The sequence below is a fragment of the Mustela lutreola genome, chromosome 1 (genome assembly GCF_030435805.1).
Source record: "Mustela lutreola isolate mMusLut2 chromosome 1, mMusLut2.pri, whole genome shotgun sequence".
Lineage (NCBI taxonomy): Eukaryota > Metazoa > Chordata > Mammalia > Carnivora > Mustelidae > Mustela > Mustela lutreola.
The window spans coordinates 237,396,983-237,419,003 of NC_081290.1; the positions used below are offsets into that span (position 1 = coordinate 237,396,983).

Sequence of the window (22,021 nt, forward strand, 5' to 3'; positions counted from 1 at the left end):
TTAATCTTCGACAACACAGGAAAAAATATACAGTGGAAAAAAGACAGTCTCTTCAATAAATGGTGCTGGGAAAACTGGGTAGCTATATGTAGAAGAATGAAATTCCACCATTCTCTTACACCATACACAAAGATAAACTCAAAATGGATAAAGACCTCAACGTGAGACAGGAATCCATCAGAATCCTAAAGGAGAACACAGGCAGTAATCTCTTCGATATCAGCACAGCAAATTCTTTCAAGATATGTCTCCAAAGGCAAAGGATATAAAAGCAAAGATGAACTTTTGGGACTCCATCACGATCAAAAGCTTCTGCACAGCAAAGGAAACAGTAAACAAAACAAAGAAGCAACCCACGGAATGGGAGAAGATATTTGCAAATGACAGTATAGACAAAAGGTTGATATCCAGGATCTATAATGAACTCCTCAAACTGAACACACAGAAAACAGGCAAACATATCAAAAAATGGGAGGAAGATATGAACAGACACTTCTCCAATCAAGACATACAAATGGCTATCAGACACATGAAAAAAATGTTCATCATCACTAGCCCTCAGGGAGATTCAAATTAAAACCACATTGAGATATCACCTTACACCAGTTAGAATGGCCAAAATTAACAAAACAGGAAACAATATGTGTTGGAGAGGATGTGGAGAAAGGGGAACCCTCTTCCACTGTTGGTTGGAATGCAAGTTGGTGCAGCCTCTTTGGAGAACAGTGTGGAGGTTCCTCAAGAAATTAAAAATAGAGCTTCCCTATGACCCTGCAATTGCACTCCTGGGTATTTACCCCAAGGATACATATGTTGTGAAACGAACGGCCATCTGTACCCCAATGTTTATAGCAGCAATGGCCACGGTCGCCAAACTATGGAAAGAACCAAGATGCCCTTCAACGGATGAATGGATAAGCAAGATGTGGTCCATATACACTATGGAGTATTATGCCTCCATCAGAAAGGATGAATACCCGACTTTTGTAGCAGCATGGACAGGACTGGAAGAGATTATGCTGAGTGAAATATGTCAAGCAGAGAGAGTCAATTATCATATGGTTTCACTTATTTGTGGAGCATAATAAATAGCATGAAAGACATAGGGAGATAGAGAGGAAAAGGGAGTTGGGGGAAATTGGAGGGGGAGGTGAACCATGAGAGATTATGGACTCTGAAAAACAATCTGAGAGTTTTGAAGGGGCGGGGGGTGGGAGGTCGGGATACCAGGTGATGGGTATTATAGAGGGCACGGATTGCATGGAGCACAGGATGCGGTTAAAAAATAATACTGTTTTTCTGAAAATAAATAAATTGATAGCTGTAAAAAAAAAAAAACCAACAACTCCTTGAAAAACACATTAAAAAAAAAAAAAAAAAGAAGTCCTAGCAACGAAGAAGTCAAACCCTCTCTCTTTGCAGATGACATGATTCTTTATATGGAAAACCCAGAAGACCCACTTATTATAAATGCTTTTTGAAAAAGTTTATGGCAAAAGTGGTGGGGATTTTGAGATACAGTCCACAAAGGAAAGAAAAAACAAATTATTATTTGTTTGTTTGGATAGGGAAATATTTATCATATTTGCAAGCTGAATGAAGTTGGAAGGAGAGCTTATAATGCAAGAAAAAAATGTAAATGGCAGAACAAGCAGGACAGGGAATGAACCTGAGGATTTAGAATCTGGGTAATAACTACAAGGCCAACTCCTCCACCGAATACACTCTGAGAGTGTCCTACAGCTGCCACAAAACTCACCTTAAGATCTGGGGCAGAGTCTTCACCATGAAACGGACCCTTGTTTCCTAGTCAGCAATTTAGAAATGGGCCATTAGTGCCTCCTGAGGATAGGGTAGAACTCTGGAGCATCTGTGCTCATTTATTGAGAGACCAGAGATGCCAGGCCAGGAATCATACCCAACAGGACTCATTAACATCCTGTTTTGTGGACCATCATTTCCAGGGGGAGGCCCTTTCAGCTGAGATGAGAAGTCCCTGGGAATGGTAGGCATGGAATAAAGCAGAGAGGGTGGAGTCATGGGATATGGAGCCAGAACAGCCTCCCTAAGGACAGGGCCCTGGTTCACTGTTCTCCCCAGGGAGAGTGAGGCTAGGCATGGCAGGGCCTCCCTTGGTCAGCTCTTCCAATATGTACTTCTCCCAGATTCCTGCTGCTTTCCTCTTTGCTCCCAGAACTTAACAAGAGTAAATGACAGTTTGAGCATCTGGACCCAAGAACTCAGTCTCACACCTTCTCCAGAGCTGGATGCTGGATAGGTTCTTGACCTGGAGACCTGGGTGATAGAAGCAGCACCTGCTAAATTCTCCATAGGTGTGAGAACAGGAAATCCATCTCTGAAGTAAGAGCTTCACAGAAACTACCCAAGACTATTAGCCCTCTGTCTCTATTACATCTCTGTAGCAGACCTGTGGAGGAATAGAAGGACCAGAAGAAGTGGCCCTGACATCTATGTTGGTCAGACTCCTCAAACTCTTAACCCAACTTGGCAAAATTTGAACCACCTGGACACTCTTAGAAAAGCTTACTCTTTCTGCATTTCCACAGGAAAATCCTTGACTCTCAAACAATCCCTGAGGCAGATTGCGAGGCTGGGCAGCTAGTCTTCCCACTATCTGAGGTAAAGACTTTATCTCTCTTTCAGGGAAGTGTGCAGACTCTAGATATATTGAGTTTTGAAACGGAGCCCAAAGCAGACCCTAAGAGCTTAAGCTATACTGTTTTCCAGACTCTCTAGTGCTTTGGGCTCTGTACCCCATCCTAATGACCTACCTCTATTCCTGGTTTCCTAAACATGAAAAATCCATGAAAATGAAGACAGAGTCTGTGCCACATCCCAGGTCTGAATGACCACTTCCTGGTGGAAGTATCAGTACCTGTCGATACAGCCCAGGCTTTGCTGGCCTCTGATATGGGATTTTTGTACCTATCTGGTAATAAATCCCTCCAAATCAAAAGACCATCTAAGAGCCAATGATATACATGTCATATGCTCTAATGCTTTCCAGAACAGGAATTCATCCTGTCTATCCTGTGGCCATTCAATCCAATGTAGACACTCTGGCCCTGCAGGAAGGAGATTGGGAATCTCAGTCAGGTGTAATAGAGGACAGAGAATTATTGAGCCTGATTACAACATGCAACACACTCTTTTGTTAAGAGCAGCTTTCATCCTTTTTCCTAAACACAAAACACTCTGATCTTCCTGGGCAGGGCCTCATTAGTTATCAGATTTGAGTTCTCCCAGGCTCCCATGTTTGCATAACCAGTAAAGAAACACCTATGTTGTAATTGATCTTAAAGGTTTAGCTCATAAAGGTAATACCATGTCCAACACTCCATCCCCTGGTCTCAGAGAGTATGGAATCCCTTCCCCCTCAAACTCATGGAGAGTATGGAGCTGGTCCAGGGAAGTGACTAAGGTGGATCTATTTTAGCTCTTCCTATGAGACTTATATCTATAGCCTTGAATGCTACAAACAAACTTGGATAAGTTATATGAAAAATGCAGGGGAAGTGTTTTGTTGAAATCACACTTCTGTACTGGCTTTAGAACTTTATATTCAGAACAGTTTGTTAGGACACTAAGTAGGTATTTAAATTATTAGACAAACAGTTTACTTAAAACATAGGTACAAAAATAACCAAGGCCTTGGATTCTAGGATATTGATTTCTAGAGAAATGATTTAATCATTGTGGAAAGATACATGTCAACGTTTGACGTCCTGAATAACATTTTTGTGTAGTAATGTATTAATATTTGGCTACTGTGATGTTTGCTCTCCATTCAGATGGATATTTCATTAAGGAAGAATTAAAAGTGTCAGAAACTGAGAGGTTAACAGGTAAAGTCCATTTCCAGTAGGAAAGACATTGCCTCATTGGATTAATGTTGGCCATAATCAGGAGCCTGTGATGTTACAAACTAGGGACCACCTTAGCAAAAATTCACTGAGAATGTATTTGATTCTAGGAAACTAAAGAAACAACACAGAATGGAGCACTGGAACTCCACCTTGGGAAGTGGCTTTATATTGATGGGGATTCTGAATGACAGTGGGTCTCCTGAATTGCTCTGTGCCACAATCACAGTCCTGTACATGTTGGCCCTGACCAGCAATGGCCTGCTGCTCTTGGTCATTACAGTGGATTCCCGGCTCCACGTGCCCATGTACTTCCTGCTCAGGCAGCTCTCACTCATGGATCTCCTCTTTACATCTGTTGTCACTCCCAAGGCTGTCATGGATTTTCTGCTCAATGAAAACACCATCTCCTTTGTGGGCTGTGCCCTTCAGATGTTTCTGGCATTGATGTTGGGTGGTGCAGAGGATCTGCTACTGGCCTTCATGGCCTATGACAGATATGTGGCCATTTGTCATCCTCTGAACTACATGGTCTTCATGAGGCCAAAGGTCTGCTGGTTCATGGTGGCCACAGCCTGGGTACTGGCATCCATAAGTGCCTTTGTTTATACTGTGTATACCATGCACTATCCCTTCTGCATGTCCCGGAAGATCAGGCACCTGCTCTGTGAGATCCCACCTTTGCTGAAGTTGGCCTGTGCAGATACCTCTAGATACGAACTGTTTGTGTATGTGTTGGCTGTAACCTTCCTGATGCCCCCTCTTTTTACTATTATTTCCTCTTATGCACTAATCCTGTGTACTGTATTTCGGGTGCCTTCAAGTGAGGGGAAGCAGAAAGCCCTAGTCACCTGCTCTTCCCACCTGATGGTGGTTGGGATGTTCTATGGAGCTGCCACATTTATGTATGTCCTTCCCAGTTCACTCCATAGCCCTAAGCAAGACAACATCATCTCTCTTTTCTACACAGTTGTCACTCCAGCCCTGAACCCCCTTATCTACAGCCTGAGGAATAAGGAAGTTATGGGAGCCTTGAAAAGAGTCCTGGGAAAATACATGCTGTGACACATTCCAACATCTAGAGAGAGCTTCTCGCTGTCCCTCAGAGTTCATTTCTCTTCAAAGATTTCTGCTAATGCCCATGGCAAAAGCACCATAATGCAAAGGGTATCTTTTTTTTTTTTTTAAAGATTTTATTTATTTATTTGACAGAGAAAGATCACAACCAGGCAGAGAGGCAGGCAGAGAGAGAGAGAGAAGGAAGCAGGCTCCCTGCCGAGCAGAGAGCCCAATGTGGGACTTGATCCCAGGACCCCGAGATCATGACTTGAGCCGAAGGCAGCGGCTTAACCCACTGAGCCACCCAGGTGCCCCCAAAGGGTATCTTCTAATAGTAAAATGAAAGAATGTAATTTGACTTGTCAAATGAATTAATGTGTCTGTATTTTTACCATTTTATTTTATTTTTTGAAGTGCAGTTGACAAAGAGTTTTACATTAGTTTCAGGTATGCAGCATAGTGATTTGACTAGGTCTGTATTTTATGGGACAGTCACCACAAAATGTAGCTACCATCTGTTATTGTACAACACTATTACAGTGCTATGGAGTACATGCCCTTTATCCCCACTGTACCTTTTATCCTGGTGACTTATTTTTTCTATAACTGAAGCCTGCATCTCTCACTGCTCTTCAACCATTTTCACCACCCTTCAACTCCCCCTCCCCCCAATGCTCTGGCAACCACCAGTTTGTTCTCTGTATTTATGTTTTTTTTTTTTTTTTTAAGATTTATTTATTTATTTGACAGACAGAGATCACAAATAGGCAGAGAGGCAGGCAGAGAGAGGAGGAACCAGGCTCCCTGCTGAGCAGAGAGCCCAATGTGGGGCTCTATCCCAGGACCCTGGAATCTTGACCTGAGCCAAAGGCAGAGGCTTTAACCCACTGAGTCACCCAGGCACTCCTATGGTTTTTTTTTGTTGTTTCTTTATTCTTGTATTTTGTTTTAAAATTCCACATATAGGTGAAATCATATGGTATTTGTCTTTCTCTGACTTATTTCACTTAGCATTATATCCTCAAGTTTCATCCATATTGCCATAAATGGCAAGATTTCATCTCCTTTTATGGCTGATAAATATATATATATATATATATATATATATATATATATACCACATTCAAGAGGCACTTGGGTTGCTTTTATTATATTGGCTATTGTAAATAATGCAGAAATAAACACAGGTACATTTATATCTTTATGAATTAGTGTTTTCATTTTCTTTGGGAAATAACCATTAGTGGAACTACTGAATCATATATTATTTCTGTTTCAATTTTTTGAGTAATCTCCTTACTGTTTCCACAGTACAGTGGCTGTACCAATTTTCATTCCCACCAACATTGCACAAAATTTTCTTTTTCTCCACATCGGCACCAATACTTATTTCTTGTCTTTCTGATCCTAGCCATTCTGATGTGTTTAAGGAGATATTTCATTATGAAATGCTCTTTTAAATCTTTTTCCATCTGGTTATTTATAAGAAAAATTATTCACAGTCTACTTAAAATTTTCTGTCTGTTTTCACATGTAGCTACTGAGTTAAATGAGCCCAGGTGCTTTTACAAGTTTTGGACTGACAGACCTCTGACTGGGGAGTCCATACTAGACCAACATATGAACCAAAGAAAAGAAAGTTTCAAATGGGAAGCCTAAGCAAGCCCCATGTCAGGGGAGCAGACCTTGAGATTTGCACTAATTTTAGACCAACTGACCCTGTTAAATGATCATGTAGGCAGTCTAATTAACTACTAATAGTTTATATGCATTTCTGTCATGTTCTCTCCTTTTTCCAAGCAGCCTTCACAGAAAACACCTGGATTTTCTGACAGGTGTTATTGTTTGTCTTTTTTTTTTTTTTTAAATTAACATATATTCTTTGTTCCAGGGTACAGGTCTGTGATTCATCAGTCTTACACAAGTCACAGCATTCACCATAGCACATACCCTCCCCAATGTCCATCACCCAGCCACCCTACCCTCTCACCCCCCTCTCCTCCAGCAACCCTCCATTTGTTTCCTGAGATAAAAGTTTCTTATGGTTTGTCTCCCTCTCTGCTTTCCTTTTGTTTCATTTTTTCCTCCATTCCCCTATGATCCTCTGTCTTGTTTCTCAAATTCCTCAAATCAGTGAGATCATAAATGATAATTGTCTCTCTCTGATTGACTTATTTCACTTAGCACAATACCCTCTAGTTCCATCCACCACGTTGCAAATGGCAAGATTTATTTTGTTTGATGGCTGCATAATATTCCGTTGTATATACCACATCTTCTTTATCCGTTCATCTGTTGATGCACATCTAGGCTCTTTCCATAGTTTAGCTATTTTGGAAATTGCAGCTATAAATATTCTGGTGCAAATGCCCCTTCAGATCCCTACATTTGAATCTTTATGGTAAATACCCAGTGTCATATGGTAAACACACAGTGTCCATTGCTGTGTCATAGGGTATCGCCATTTTCAACTATTTTGAGGAACCTGCATAATGTTTTCTAGAGTGACTGCACCAGCTTGCATTCTCGCCAACAGTGTAGGAGGGTTCCCCTTTCTTTGATCCTTGACAACACCTGTCATTTCCTGACTTGTAAATTTTAGCCATTCTGACTGGTCTGAGGTGGTATCTCACAGGTTTTTTAAAATTAATTTTTATATAAACATATAATGTATTTTTAGCTCCAGGGTATAGGTCTGTGAATGAATCGCCAGGCTTACACACTTCACAGCACTCACCATAGCACATACCCTCCAAATGTCCATGACCCCACCACCCTCTCCTGACCCCCCTCCCCCAGCAACCCTCAGTGTATTTTATGAGATTAAGAGTTTCTTATGGTTTGTATCCCTCCCAATCCCATCTTGTTTCATTTATTCTTCTTCTACCCCCAAACCCATGTTGCATCTCCACTTCCTCATATCAGGGAGATCATATGATAGTTGTCTTTCTCTGATTGACTTATTTCGCTAAGCATGATACGCTCTAGTTCCATCCATGTTGTTGCAAATGGCAAGATTTCATTTCTTTTGATGGCTGCATAGTATTCCATTGTGTATATATACCACATCTTCTTGATCCATTCATCTGTTGATGGAGATCTTGGTTCTTTCCATAGTTTGGCTATTGTGGACATTGGGGTTATAAACATTTGGGTGCACGTGCCCCTTCAGATCACTATGTTTGTATCTTTAGGGAAAATACCCAGTAGTGCAATTGCTGGGACATAGGGTAGCTCTGTTTTCAACTTTTTGAGGAACCTCCATGCTGTTTTCCAGAGTGGTTGCACCAGCTTGCATTCCCACCAACAGTGTAGGAGGGGTCCCCTTTCTCCACATCCTCACCAGCATCTGTCATTTCCTAATTTGTTAATTCTAGCCATTCTGACTGGTGTGAGGTGGGATCTCATTGTGGTTTTGATTTGTATTTCCCTGATGCCAAGTGATGTGGAGCATTTTTTCATGTGTCTGTTGGCCATCTGGATGGCTTTTTTGCAGAAATGTCTGTTCATGTCCTCTGCCCATTTCGTGATTGGATTATTTGTTCTTTGGGTGTTGAGTTTGCTAAGCTCTTTACAGATTTTGGATACTAGTTCTTTATCTGATAGGTCATTTGCAAATATCTTCTCCCATTCTGTCAGTTGTCTTTTGGTTTTGCTAACTGTCTCCTTTGCTGTGCAAAAGCTTTTGATCTTGATGAAATCCCAATAGTTCATTTTTGCCCTTGCTTCCCTTGCATTTGGCGATGTTCCTCACTAGGTTTTGATTTGTATTTCTCTGATGCCGAGTGATGTGGAGCACTTTCCATGTGTCTGTTGGCCATCTTGATGTATACTTTGAAGAAATGTCTGTTCATGTCTTCTACCCATTTCTTGATTGGATTAATTGGCCTTTGGGTTTTGAGTTTGATTAGTTCTTTATAGATTTTAGACACTAGCCCTTTATCTGATATGTCACTTGCAAATATCTTCTCCCGTTATGTTTATTGTCTTTGTTTTCATTGGCTGTTTCCTTTGCTGTGCAAAAGCTTTTGATCTTGATGAAGTCCCACTAGTTCATTTGCCTTTGGTGATGTTTCTGGGAAGAAGTTGCTGTGGCTGAGATAAAAGAAGTTGCTGCCTGTGTTCTCCTCAAGGATTTTAATGGATTCCTGTGTCACATTGAGGTCTTTCATCCATTTTGTGTTTATTTTTGTGTGTGCTATAAGGAAATGGTCCAGTTTCATTCTTCTGCATGTGGCTGTCCAATTTTGCAACACCATTTGTTGAAGATGCTGTCTTTTTTCCATTGGACATTCTTTCCTGCTTTGTCAAAGGTTAGCTGAACATAGAGTTGAGGGTTTATTTCTGGGCTCTCTATTCTGTTCCACTGATCTATGTGTCTGTTTCTGTACCCGTACCATACTGTCTTGATGATGACAGCTTCATAATAGAGCTTGAAGTCTGGAATTGTGATGTCACCAACTTTGGCTTTCTTTTTTGACATTCTCCTGGCTCTTCATGGTCTTTTCTGGTTCCATATAAATTTTAGGATTATTTTTTCTGTTTTGTTGAGAAAATTGATGGTATTTTAATGGGGATTGCATTAAATGTGTAGATTGCTCTAGGTAGCATAGATGTTTTCATGATATTTGTTCTTCTGGTCCATGAAAATGGAATGCTTTCCCATTTCTTTGTGTCTTCCTCAATTTTGTTCATGAATAATCTATAGTTTTCTGAGTACAGATTCTTTCCTCCTTTGGTTAGATTTATTTCAGGTATCTTATGATTTGGGTGCAATTGTAAATGGGATCAACTCCTTAATTTCTCTTTCTTCTGTCTTGTTGTTGGTGTATAGAAATGCAACTGATTTCTGTGCATTGATTTTATATCCTGACAATTTTGAATTCCTGCATGAGTTCTAGCAGTTTTGGAGTGGAGCCTTTAGGGTTTTCCACATATAGAATTATATCATCTTCAAAGAGTGAGAGTTTGATTTCTTTGCTAATTCAGATGGTAGGCATGCATTTTATTGAATTGATATATGCACGTAAAATAGAGCTTTTTTTCACTTATTAATACATAGTGAATTTCCCCCCTACATTATATGACAGCTATGTAGGGCAGTGACAAAGAGAGTCTGGGGTCACTTGCCAGAGTTCCAAGGTTTAAATCCAACATCCCCACTTACTTATATAACTTTCAGCATGTTTCATTTTTACCTTTTTTATTTTATATTATTAGCCCCAGGGGTACAGGTCTGTGAATCATCAGGCTTACACATTTCACAACACTCATCATAGCACATACCCTCCCCAAAGTCCATAACCCGAGCACCCTCTCCCTACCCTCCTCCCCCCAGCAATCCTCAGTTTGTTTTGTGAGATTTAGAGCTCTTTATAATTTGTCTCCCTCCTGATCCCATCTTGTTTCATTGTTTCCTTTCCTACTCCCTACTTTGCTCCCCAATTCCTTATATCAGGGAGATCATATGATAATTGTCTTTTTCTGATTGATTTATTTCTTTGACCACGTTTCTAAACCTCTCTGTACCAGTATGCACACAGGTGCAGACTGGAAGAGATGCTGAGTGAAATAAGTCAGGCAGAGAGAGTCAATTATCATACGGTTTCACTTATTTGTGGGGCACAAGAAATAACATGGAGGACAAGGGGAGACAGAGAGGAGAAGGGAGTTGAGGGAAATTGGAAGGGGAGGTGAACTATGAGAGACTATGGACTCTGAAAAACAATCTGAGAGGTTAGAAGTGGCTGGGGGTGGGAGGTTGGGGGATCCAGGTGGTGGGTATTGGAGAGGGCACAGATTGCATGGAGCACTGGGTGTGGTGAAAAAATAACGAATCCTGTTTTTTCTGAAAATAAATAAATTAATTTAAAAAATAAAATAAAATAAAATTAGCAATGCTGGCCATTGGGTATATGACTGATTCTTTTTTTAAATTAAATTAATTAATGTATTTCCAGAAAACAGTACTCATTGTTTTTTCACCACACCCAGTGCTCCATGCAATCCGTGCCCTCTATAATACCCACCACCTGGACCCCAACCTCCCATCCCCCGCCCCTTCAAACCCCTCAGATTGTTTTTCAGAGTCCATAGTCTCTCATGATTCACCTCCCCTTCCAATTTACCCCAACTCCCTTCTCCTAACTCCCCATGTCCTCCAGGCTATTTGCATATGCTCCACAAATAAGTGAAACCATATGATAAGGGACTCTCTCTGCTTGACTTATTTCACTCAGCATAATCTCTTCCAGTCCCGTCCATATTGCTACAAAAGTTGGGTATTCAAATCTCAGTGTGCGATTGCTGCTTGGAACCTCTCTGGGGGTCTGGAGCTGCCCAGACAGCCACCACTGCCTTGACTTTGGGTACAAACAAAAGATCCTGCATCCCCAGGGATGGTGACTTGGAACCTGCTCTGCCAGTGGCCAGGAGGGAATTTACATAGGCTCTGCAGCCAGACTGAGACTTCTCTCTGAGAGGGAGGTCAGGGTGCGGTTTGTTTTCCTCTAAAACTACAAAAACCATCAAAAGTGGTCAAGGTGAGAGAGAAAAAGAAGTGAACAAACATAAAAACCGCCTGAGATCAAAAGCCTGAAAAAAACCAGTTTCCTCAGAGCCCACCCCCTGGAGGGGGGCGGGAGGACTTAAGTCAGGGAACATCATTGACTGGAAACCTACGTGGCAGGCCCCTCCCCCAGAAAATAAACCAAGAAAGAAAAAAAAAAAGAGAGAGAGAAAAAATAAAGGACTACAACCACTACTTCATAGGAATTTTTTTTTTTTTTTTTTTTTACTCATTCCCACTATTCTGGTTCATTTGTATTTATATATAGATTTTTTTAACCTATTTACCATCACAGCGAGCTGCCCAGTACATCAAATTCCATAATAACCTTCTAATCTGAACTTTTTGATACATACACCTATGTTTTTCTTTTGCATTTCTATTTTTTGAATTTCTTTTTTTTAAATTTTAGTTTAGTTTAGTCTAGTTTATTCCTTTTTATTTTTATTTTCTAATATTCATATAGAGTTAAACTTCAAAGTAATCCCCTTTCCCCAGTCAATACTACCCCTATAGATAAACCAATTTTTAATCCCCCTTTATCTTAGGAAAGTTGAGTCCTTTAACAAAGATACCAAGATATATCCAGGAAGAATCAAAACAATCTTCCTCACACACACTGGGAATTTATAACCACTCTCCCATCTTTTTCTTCCACCAGTGTTTCTGTGTTTTTGTGTTTGTCCTGATAGCATATAAATCTTACACTTGGGGTTCTTTTTGACGAAGTTCTTCCTTTGTTTGCATATATATATATATATATATTTCTCTTGTCATATACTTTTACCAGTCTTTTTGTTTATCTGCGTTTGTTTGTTTACTTCATAAATCTTACCTTGGGGCCCATTTGGGCTGAACCTTCTCTATCATCTTTCCTTTCTTTCCTGTCTCTCTCTCTCTCTCTTTTTTTTTCTTTTGTCTCATTTGGGCAGGGAATCCTGATGCTCAGAAGCGTTCCAGGGTGCACCTTGACTACACCATGGTCGATACATCTAGCTTCATCTGTTCAGCCATCTCTCACCAAAATGACTAGGAGGAGGAATGCCCAACAGAAGAAAATATATTTTTCTTTTTGAGTTGTTGTAGTTCCTTACAGATTAGGAACATTAATACTTTGTTATACTTGTGCTAATAACTTCATGAATTTTTATTTTTAAATATCTCCGTTCTAAAATCCATGGTAAGGATTTTTAAACAAAGTGCTGAAAATATTTATGTAGTGAAATCTATCTATCTTTTCTTTCCTGTTTTCTTTAAAATTTATTTTTTATTTTCAGCATAACAGTATTCATTATTTTTGCACCACATTCAGTGCTCCATGCAATCCGTGCCTTCTGTAATACCCACCACCTGGTACCCTGACCTCCCACCCCCCGCCCTGTCAAAACCCTCAGATTGTTTTTCAGAGTCCATAGTCTCTCATGGTTCACCTCCCCTTCCAATTTCCCCCAACTCCCTTCTCCATTCTAACTCCCCATGTCCTCCATGCTATTTGTTATGCTCCACAAATAAGTGAAACCATATGATAATTGACTCTCTCTGCTTGACTTATTTCAGTCAGCATCATCTCTTCCAGTCCTGTCCATGTTGCTACAAAAGTTGGGTATTTGTCCTTTCTGATGGAGGCATAATTTCTACTCTACTCTCTCTTTAGGTAACTACACACACACACACACACACACACACACACACACACACACATTTATATGTATATATTTTCTTCCTAATTTATAATTTGGATTTAACTTTTGGAATAAATTTCTAGGTGGTGGGTATTAGAGAGGGCACGGATTGCATGGAGAAGTGGGTGTGGTGCAAAAATAATGAATACTGTTACATTGAAAATAAATAAAAATAAATTTAAAAAATTTCTAATTTATCTTTACATGGTGAAGTTTTAACTTTTTTTCAAAGTTGCCACCTTAGTTATATTTTAAAATAATTCTTCTCCATTGATTTCTTCTATTTTTAAAATCATATATTATGTCTCATTAATGTGGTATTAAGCTACATTTCTTGGCTATTCTGTTTGGTGTTAGCTTCTTTCGCTCTTTACTCTTTCTGAAGATATTTGATTCTGTCATCTACACCTTTAAAACCCGCTGGTAATTTGATCATGAGCGTATTCAACTGGTAAAGTAATTTTTAGTTTAAGCATTTTTTTGCAATCCTCAGCCATGCCTTCCAGAATACAGTATACTGCAGCACCTTTTGAACCCAGTCTTATTTCCTTTCTGAAAATGACTATTTCACACCTTCAGTTTCAGCTGACAACTGTACCCCATATGTGCTCCACTTGGAACGGAAAATGAAGTATGTGGTAAGAAGGGCAAGGGAAGTGAGAAATGGTAGCCTCTTATATTCCCCTCTTCAAACCTCCCACCCACCTGTATGAACATGCACTTTCATTCAGATTTTCTCCTGTAGAACTGTCTATTAAAGGCTGACCCCTTCACTTGTACTCTGAATCCTGGTCTAACTCATCTACCAAAGATTTTGTTCCTGCAGAATCTCATTAATCTGAAACCATTTCCTTCTTCTCTTCTGGGTGATAACCAGAAGGATACAAATATGCTCTGATTATCCCAACATAAAGAACCCTTTACATGGCTCCATATCCCCTTCAGTTACTGATCCATTTTTTTTAAAGCTTCTCTTCAGGGGAAAAAAAAAAAAGAATCTTAAATGGTGTGTCTATGCCCACTTCCTCTTCTGCTGACTTTCTGTTCACATATTAGCCCATTTCCAATCAAGCTCTGATTTCTTCCCATGGATCTGTTCTTTGTCAGAGTCATTATTGTTGTTTCAAATAAAGTGGTCATTTTTTTCTTTCCTTTAAAAAAAAAAAAGAGATGTATTTGTTTATTTTAGAGAGTGAGAGAGTGCAAGTGGGAGGGGGAAAGGAAAGGAGAAGAGGCAAGGGGGAGATAACTTCAGGCAGACTCCCTACTGAGCGCACAACCCAACACACAGGGCTCAATCCCAGGACCCTGAGATCACAATCTGAGCTGAAATCAAGAGTGGGGAGCTTAACTGAATGAGCCACCCAGGCAAACCTAAAGTGGTTATTTCTATATCTTCCTTTTTGAACTTTCAGCAACTTAGACACAGTTGACTATTTCATTCTTCTTGAAACCATTTCTTCTCTTGGCTTCCAGATTCCACACACACTTGGTTTTTCTCCTTCTTCCTTTAACTCTCTTCGCCTGTTGAATTCCCTTGTCTTTCTGAATTTAGAACTTCCCCTGGGTAAAAACATGGACCTCTTTTTCTTCTCATTCAATAAGCTCTTCCTGAGTAATTAATCTATTTGCATCGGTTTAAATATCATCTACACACTGTTGATGGCCAAAGACCTGACTATTTCCATAAACCACAGGCTCATATATCTAATTGTCCATTTGCCATGTCTAATAGAAATTTCAAACTTAATCTAAAACATAACTCTAGATACATTCTCCTGGCAGCCTGTTCTTCCCTCATTCGTTTTTTTTTTTTTTTTTTTTTTTTTTTTTGGTGCAGGAAAGCAGTGTTTTTAAGGATTTTATTCATTTATTTTTATTATTTTAAAATTTCTTTTCAGCGTAACAGTATTCATTGTTTTTGCAATACACCCAGTGCTCCATGCAATCCGTGTCCCCTCTAATACCCACCAACTTGTTCCCCCAACCTCCCACCCCCCACCCCTTCCAGACTCTCAGGTTGTTTTTCAGAGTCCATAGTCTCTCATGGTTCATCTCCCCTTCCAATTTCCCTCAACTCCCTTCTCCTCTCAATCTCCCCATATCCTCCATGTTATTTCCTATGCTCCACAAATAAGTGAAACCATATGATAATTGACTCTCTCTGCTTGACTTATTTCACTCAGCACAATTTCTTCCAGTCCCATCCATGTTGCTACAAATGTTGGGTATTCATCCTTTCTGATGGAGGCATAATACTCCATAGTGTCTATGGGCCACATCTTCCTTATCCATTCATCCGTTGAAGGGCATCTTGGTTCTTTCCACAGTTTGGCGACCGTGGCCATTGCTTCTATAAACATTGGGGTACAGATGGCCCTTCTTTTCACTACAACTGTATCTTTGTCCTCCCCCTTATTCTTATTCGATGCCTTCTTACCTTTTACATCCTACCACATGTTTACCTGATTAACTCTTTCATTCTTCAGTTTTCAACTCAAAATCACCTCTTCAGGAATTATTCTGTATGCTTTTTAAAAGTCTGCAACTATATGCAAATTCAGTAACTTTTTATCAAAATATACAAGTCTGAGACATTTGAGAAATCTTTCCCGGTAGGCCTCTCCTCTTGCCCCTTCTGACAACACATTTATTTAGCTTCTCTTTCTATTCCTCTGATTTTTGATCCTCTGGGCCTGATTTGCTACTCTTCATCCACCTTGACACATTGATAACTCCAAGGTTCCATCTCGTATTCTTTCCTACTGTCTCTGACACCATGTCTCATCCAGGACTGCACTTCAGAATTATCTTGGGATATTTTTGCAAGATGTAAGTATTGCTAAAACCCTTGGTGTGTCAAAACTTGCATTTATATGAAGTAAATTTCGAAATCTATTTCTCCAGCCCATATCTCTCTCCTAAACTCAAACTTTATTTATTCATTTAAAATTATATTTCTTGAGTAATAGCAATGGCTGGACTTTTTTTCTACAAGTATAACGCAGGATCAACAAATCAGTTACAGTCTTTATTGCCATGGAATTTACATGGTAATGGTGGAATCAGACATTAAGCAAAATAATCACACAATTCTTTTAAATAAAAGCCATCCCACTGCCTAAAAAGCAGCATATAATTTTATTGTGCTGAAGAATCACATGGGACTTGTTACAGATGGAGATTCCTGAGATTGACTAACCTACCCAATCCTATACTGAGAAATATTTTCAACTATCAACCCAGGGATGGCTTCAAGTCATGATACAAAGCAATGGTCTATATTATAAATGCCCTACGAAGGCATAAAATAGGTGTTCCTGCCCTCCATTTTTTAACGTATCCTCATTTTTATTGCTGTCCCATGAATTCCCCAATCTTCATCATTCTAAGTATTACATATGGGACAAATTCTTCAGTATTGAATTCAAAGCATTTCTCACTCTTTGGCTTTGCAGCTCACTATTTTCTTTTCTTTTTTTTTTTAATTTATTTTTTTATTTATTTTCAGCATAACAGTATTCATTATTTTTGCATCACACCCAGTGTTCCATGCAATCTGTGCCCTCTATAATACCCACGACCTGGTACCCCGACCTCCCACCCCTCGCCTCTTCATAACCCTCAGGTTGTTTTTCAGAGTCCATTGTCTCTAATGGTTCACTTCCCCTTCCAATTTCCCCCAACTCTCTTCTCCTTTCTATCTCCCAATGTCCTCCATGTTATTTGTTATGCTTCACAAATAAGTGAAACCATATGATAATTGACTCTCTCTACTTGACTTATTTCACTCAGCATAATCTCTTCCAGTCCCGTCCATGTTGCTACAAAAGTTGGGTATTAGTCCTTTCTGATGGAGGCATAATACTCCATAGTGTATATGGACCACATCTTGCTTATCCATTCGTCTGTTGAAGGGCATCTTGGTTCTTTCCACAATTTGGCGACCATGGCCATTGCTGCTATAAATATTGGGGTACAGATGGCCTTTCTTTTCACGACATCTGTATCTTTGGGGTAAATACCCAGTAGTGCAATGGCAGGGTCATAGGGAAGTTATATTTTTAATTTCTTTTTTTTTTTTTACTCTTTTAAAATTTATTTTATTTAAATTCAATTAGTTAACATATAGTGTAACATTAATTTTCAATGTAGAGTTGTTATTCATCCATTGCATGACTTAATGTCTACTAAGTGCCCATAATATCAAGTACCCTCCTTAATGCCCATCACCCAGTTACCCCATCCCCTCACCCACCTCCCCTCCAGTAACCCTCAGTTTGTTTCCTAGAGTTAAGAATCTCATGGTTTTTCTCCCTCTCTGATTTCATCTTATTCTATTTTTCCCATCCTTCTCCTATGATCCTCTGTTTTGTTTCTTAAATTCCACATATGAGTGAAACCATATGATAATTGTCTTTCTCTGATTGACTTATTTCACTCAGCATAATTCCCTCCAGTTCCATCCACATCCATGTAAATGGTAAGATTTCATCTTTTTTGTTGGCTGGGTAATATTCCATTGTGTGTGTATGTGTGTGTGTATATATACACACACACACATATATACCATCTCTTCTTTATCCATTCATCTGTCAATGGACATCTTGGCTCTCTACATAGTTGAGTTATTGTGGACATTGCTACTATAAACATTGGGGTGCGGGTCCCCCTTCAGATCACGATGTTTTTGTTTTTTTTTTCTTTTGGGTAAATACCTAGTATTGCAATTGTTGGGTTGTAGGGTAGCTCTATTTTTAACTTCTGGAGGAACCTCTGTACTGCTTCCCATAGTGGCTGTACCAGCTCACATTCCCACCAACAGTGTAAGAGGGTTCCCCTTTCTCCACATCCTCACCAACATTGTTGTTTTCTGTTTTCTTAATTTTAGCCATTCTGACTGGTATGAGGTGGTATCTCATTGTGGTTTTGACTTGTATTACCCTGATGCCAAGTAATGTGGAGTAATTTTTCATGTCTTCATGGGAGAAGTGTCTGTTCATATCTTCTGTCCATTTTTTGATATGATTGTCTGTTTTGTGCATGTTGAGTTTGAGGAGTTCTTTATAGAACTGGATATCAACCTTTTGTCTGTACTGCCATTTGCAAATATCTTCTCCCATTCCATGGGTTGCTTCTTTGTTTTCTTGACTGTTTCCTTTGCTGTGCAGAAGCTTTTGATTTTGATGAAGTCCCAAAAGTTTATTTTCACTTTTGTTTCCTTTGCCTTTGGAGACATATCTTGAAAGAAGTTTCTGTGGCTGATATCGAAGAGATTACTGCCTATGTTCTCCTCTAGGATTCTGATGGATTCCTGTCTCACATTGAGGTATTTTATCCATTTTGAGTTTATTTTTGTGTACGGTGTAAGAGAATGGTCATTCTTCTACATATAGCTGCCCAGTTTTCCCAGCACCATTAATTGAAGGTCCTCCCAATTGATGCAGAAAAAGCATTTGACAAAATCCAGCATCCGTTCCTGATTAAAACGCTTCAAAGTATTGGGATAGAGGGAACATTCCTGAGCTTCATCAAATCTATCTATGAAAGACCCACAGCAAATATCAGTCTCAATGGGAAAAAGCTTGCATCTTTCCCGTTGAGATCAGGAACACAACAAGGATGCCCACTCTCACCACTCTTGTTCAACATAGTATTAGAAGTCCTAGCAACAGCAATCAGACAACAAAGAGAAATAAAAAGTATCCAAATTGGCAATGAAGAAGTCAAACTCTCTCTCTTCACAGATGACATAGTTCTTTATATGGAAAACCCAAAAGACTCCACTCCCAAACTACTAGAACTCATACAGCAATTCAACAACATGGCAGGATACAAAGTAAATGTACAGAAATCAGTGGCTTTCTTATACACTAACAATGAAAATACAGAAAGGGAAATTAGAGAATTGATTCCATTTACTACAGCACCAAGAACCATAAGATATCTGGGAATAAACCTAACCAAAGAGGTAAAGGATCTGTACTCGAGGAACTACAGAACACTCATGAAAGAAATTGAAGAAGACACAAAAAGATGGAAGACCATTCCATATTCTTCGATCTGAAGAATAAACATTTTAAAAATGTCTATACTGCCTAGAGCAATCTATACTTTTAATGCCATTCTGATCAAAATTCCACCGGTATTCTTCAAAGGGCTGGAGCAAATAATCCAAAAATTTGTATGGAATCAGAAGAGACCCCAAATCGCTAAGGAAATGTTGAAAAACAAAAATAAAATAGGGGGCATCATGTTACCTGATTTCAAGCTTTACTACAAAGCTGTGATCACCAAGACAACATGGTAATGGCATCAAAACAGACCCATAGACCAGTGGAACAGAGTAGACAGCCCAGATATGGACCCTCAACTCTATGGTCAAATAATATTCAACAAAACAGGAAAAAATATACAGTGGAAAAAAGACAGTCTCTTCAATAAATGGTGCTGTAGCTCACTATTTTCTTATATTACACATACTCTTAGAAAAATTCTACTATTCTTATTCCTTAAATGTACTTTATTTTACATCTCAGAAATTATTAAATTGAGAATTTAAGGCCATGTTAGAACTAAACATCATGAAGACCTTACTTTTCATGTCTATATACACAGCTTCTAGAAATGCTCCTCTTCAAAATATATTTGATGAATATATTCATCAAACACCCGGTGCTTATCACAAGTGCACTCCTTAATCCCCTAACCCTTTTCCCCACTGTCCTTCCCTTCTATACTTCTTGTCTGTGTCTATTAAGGTGTCTTACATTGACTAGGCCCTTTACTAAGTTTATTTTAGAAGAGACATAGGAAAAAAGGAGAAGGAAAAGAAGTGGAGGAATGGGATGAAAATGGGAAGTTTTACAAAAAACTCACTTCTCTCTACATCCTTAAAACTGTCATGATTAAAGATCCCCACCTTGCAAGTTGGTACAGCCTCTTTGGAGAATAGTGTGGCTATTCCTCAAAAAATTAAAAATAGAACTTCCCTATGACCCTGCCATTGCAATACTGGGTATTTACCCCAAAGATACAGATGTCGTGAAAAGAAGGGCCATCTGTACCCCAATGTTTATAGCAGCAATGGCCACGTTCGCCAAACTATGGAAAGAACCAAGATGCCCTTCAAAGGACGAATGAATAAGGAAGATGTGCTCCATATACACTATGGAGTATTATGCCTCCATCAGAAAGGATGAATACCCAACATTTTGTAGCAACATGGACGGGACTGGAAGAGATTATGTTGAGTGAAATAAGTCAAGTTGAGAGAGTCAATTATCATATGGCTTCACTTATTTGTGGAGCATTACAAATAGCCTGGAGAACATGGGGAGTTAGAGAGGAGAAGGCAATTGAGGGAAGTTGGAAGGGGAGGTGAAGCATTAGAGACTATGGACTCTGAAAAACAACCTGAGGGTTATGAAGAGGCGAGGGGTGGGAGGTGGGGGTAACAGATGGTGGGTATTATAGAGGGCACGGATTGCATGGAGCACTGGGTGTGGTGCAAAAATAATAAATACTGTTATGCTGAAAATAAAGAAAAAATAAATTTAAAAAAAAATGACTTACTGAAAGCCAAAAAAAAGAGAAAAGATTCCCACCTTCAAAAAGATGATCTTGCAGTCACTCTTCTGAGAGCCCCTTTGACATCCTTGTTTCTCAGACTGTAAATGATGGGGTTCAGCATGGGTGTCACTGCTGAGTAGAACACAGAGATCATTTTATCCCTTTCATTCATTATCTTGGAGTTTGGCCTCATGTAGGCAAATATTGCTGATCCATAGAAGAGGACAACAACAATGAGATGGGAGCCACAGGTAGAGAAAGCCTTGAACCTCCCCTCCCCAGAATGCATCTGGATTACTGTGGAGATAATATTCCAGTAGGAGACAAGGATCAGGCAGACAGGAGCTAAGAGGATGACCACACCCATTGCAAAGATGGCCATTTCTGTGCTGTAGGTATTTGTTGAAGCCAGCTTCAAGAGGGCAGGAGGTTCACAAAAAAAATGGTTGATAATATTGTTCCCTGTGTAGGGCAGACACAGTGTGAATGTGGTGTCCACCAAAGACACAAACGCTCCGCTGACCCAGGACCCTGTGGCCAGTTGGACACATAACCAATGTGTCATGATGGTGGAGTAGTGCAGGGGCTTGCAGACAGCCACATAACGGTCATAGGACATCACCGCCAGCAATGCACATTCTGTACACCCAACTAGAAGTAAAACAAATATCTGTGTTGAGCATCCAGCGAAAGAAATGGTTTTCCTCTTTACGAGAAAGTGGACAAGCACCTGGGGCACTGTGGTCGTAGAAAAACAGAGATCAGCAAAGGACAAGTTTCTAAGGAAAAAGTACATGGGTGTGTGGAGTCTAGAGTCTATGTGAATGAGCAAAATGATAAGCAGATTTCCCAGTACTGTCAGCAAGTAGATGATCAGAAAAAGGAAAAAGAGCAGGACTTGTGTCTGTGGATCTTGTGAGAGGCCCAGGAAGACAAATTCAGTCACATAGGTTTGGTTTTCTTCTCCCATGAAAATTTATTACTGTTTATAGGTCAGCACCAAGAAAAGAAACACATATTGTCCAGTTATAAAAATTATATCTGAGTAACTTAGGTATTAATAAGCATCAGAACTGGGCTGTTGATTTCCATCTCCTAACAGATTTCCTGTCAGAAGAGAGAATTCTCTTTATACTTAGTATTTTTGACAGATGAAAGTCATTTCTGATTTGCTCTCCCTTTGAATCTTTCAGTTGCTCCAGAGGGCCAGAAATAATCCTGAATATGCTACATGACCAAACTTCAGCAGGACTACA

The 22,021-nt window shown here is 39.6% G+C and overlaps 2 protein-coding genes across 2 annotated transcripts; one reads left to right on the forward strand and one right to left on the reverse strand.

The window, feature by feature from the left end:
* Positions 1–4,016: 4,016 nt before the first annotated feature.
* LOC131821786 (olfactory receptor 2AG1-like) lies at positions 4,017–4,949 on the forward strand. The gene has a single exon (XM_059158100.1). The coding sequence runs from the start codon at positions 4,017–4,019 to the stop codon at positions 4,947–4,949; it is 933 nt and encodes a 310-aa protein (XP_059014083.1).
* Positions 4,950–20,802: 15,853 nt separating this feature from the next.
* Positions 20,803–21,735, reverse strand: LOC131821790 (olfactory receptor 2D3-like). The gene has a single exon (XM_059158116.1). It carries the CDS (start codon positions 21,733–21,735, stop codon positions 20,803–20,805), a length of 933 nt encoding a protein of 310 aa, XP_059014099.1.
* Positions 21,736–22,021: the final 286 nt, after the last annotated feature.

What these genes read in the sequence shown, in the direction of transcription:
- LOC131821786 (XM_059158100.1), top strand. Translation starts at nt 4,017, where the DNA reads ATGGAGCACTGGAACTCCACCTTGGGAAGTGGCTTTATATTGATGGGG.
- LOC131821790 (XM_059158116.1), bottom strand. Translation starts at nt 21,735, where the DNA reads ATGGGAGAAGAAAACCAAACCTATGTGACTGAATTTGTCTTCCTGGGC.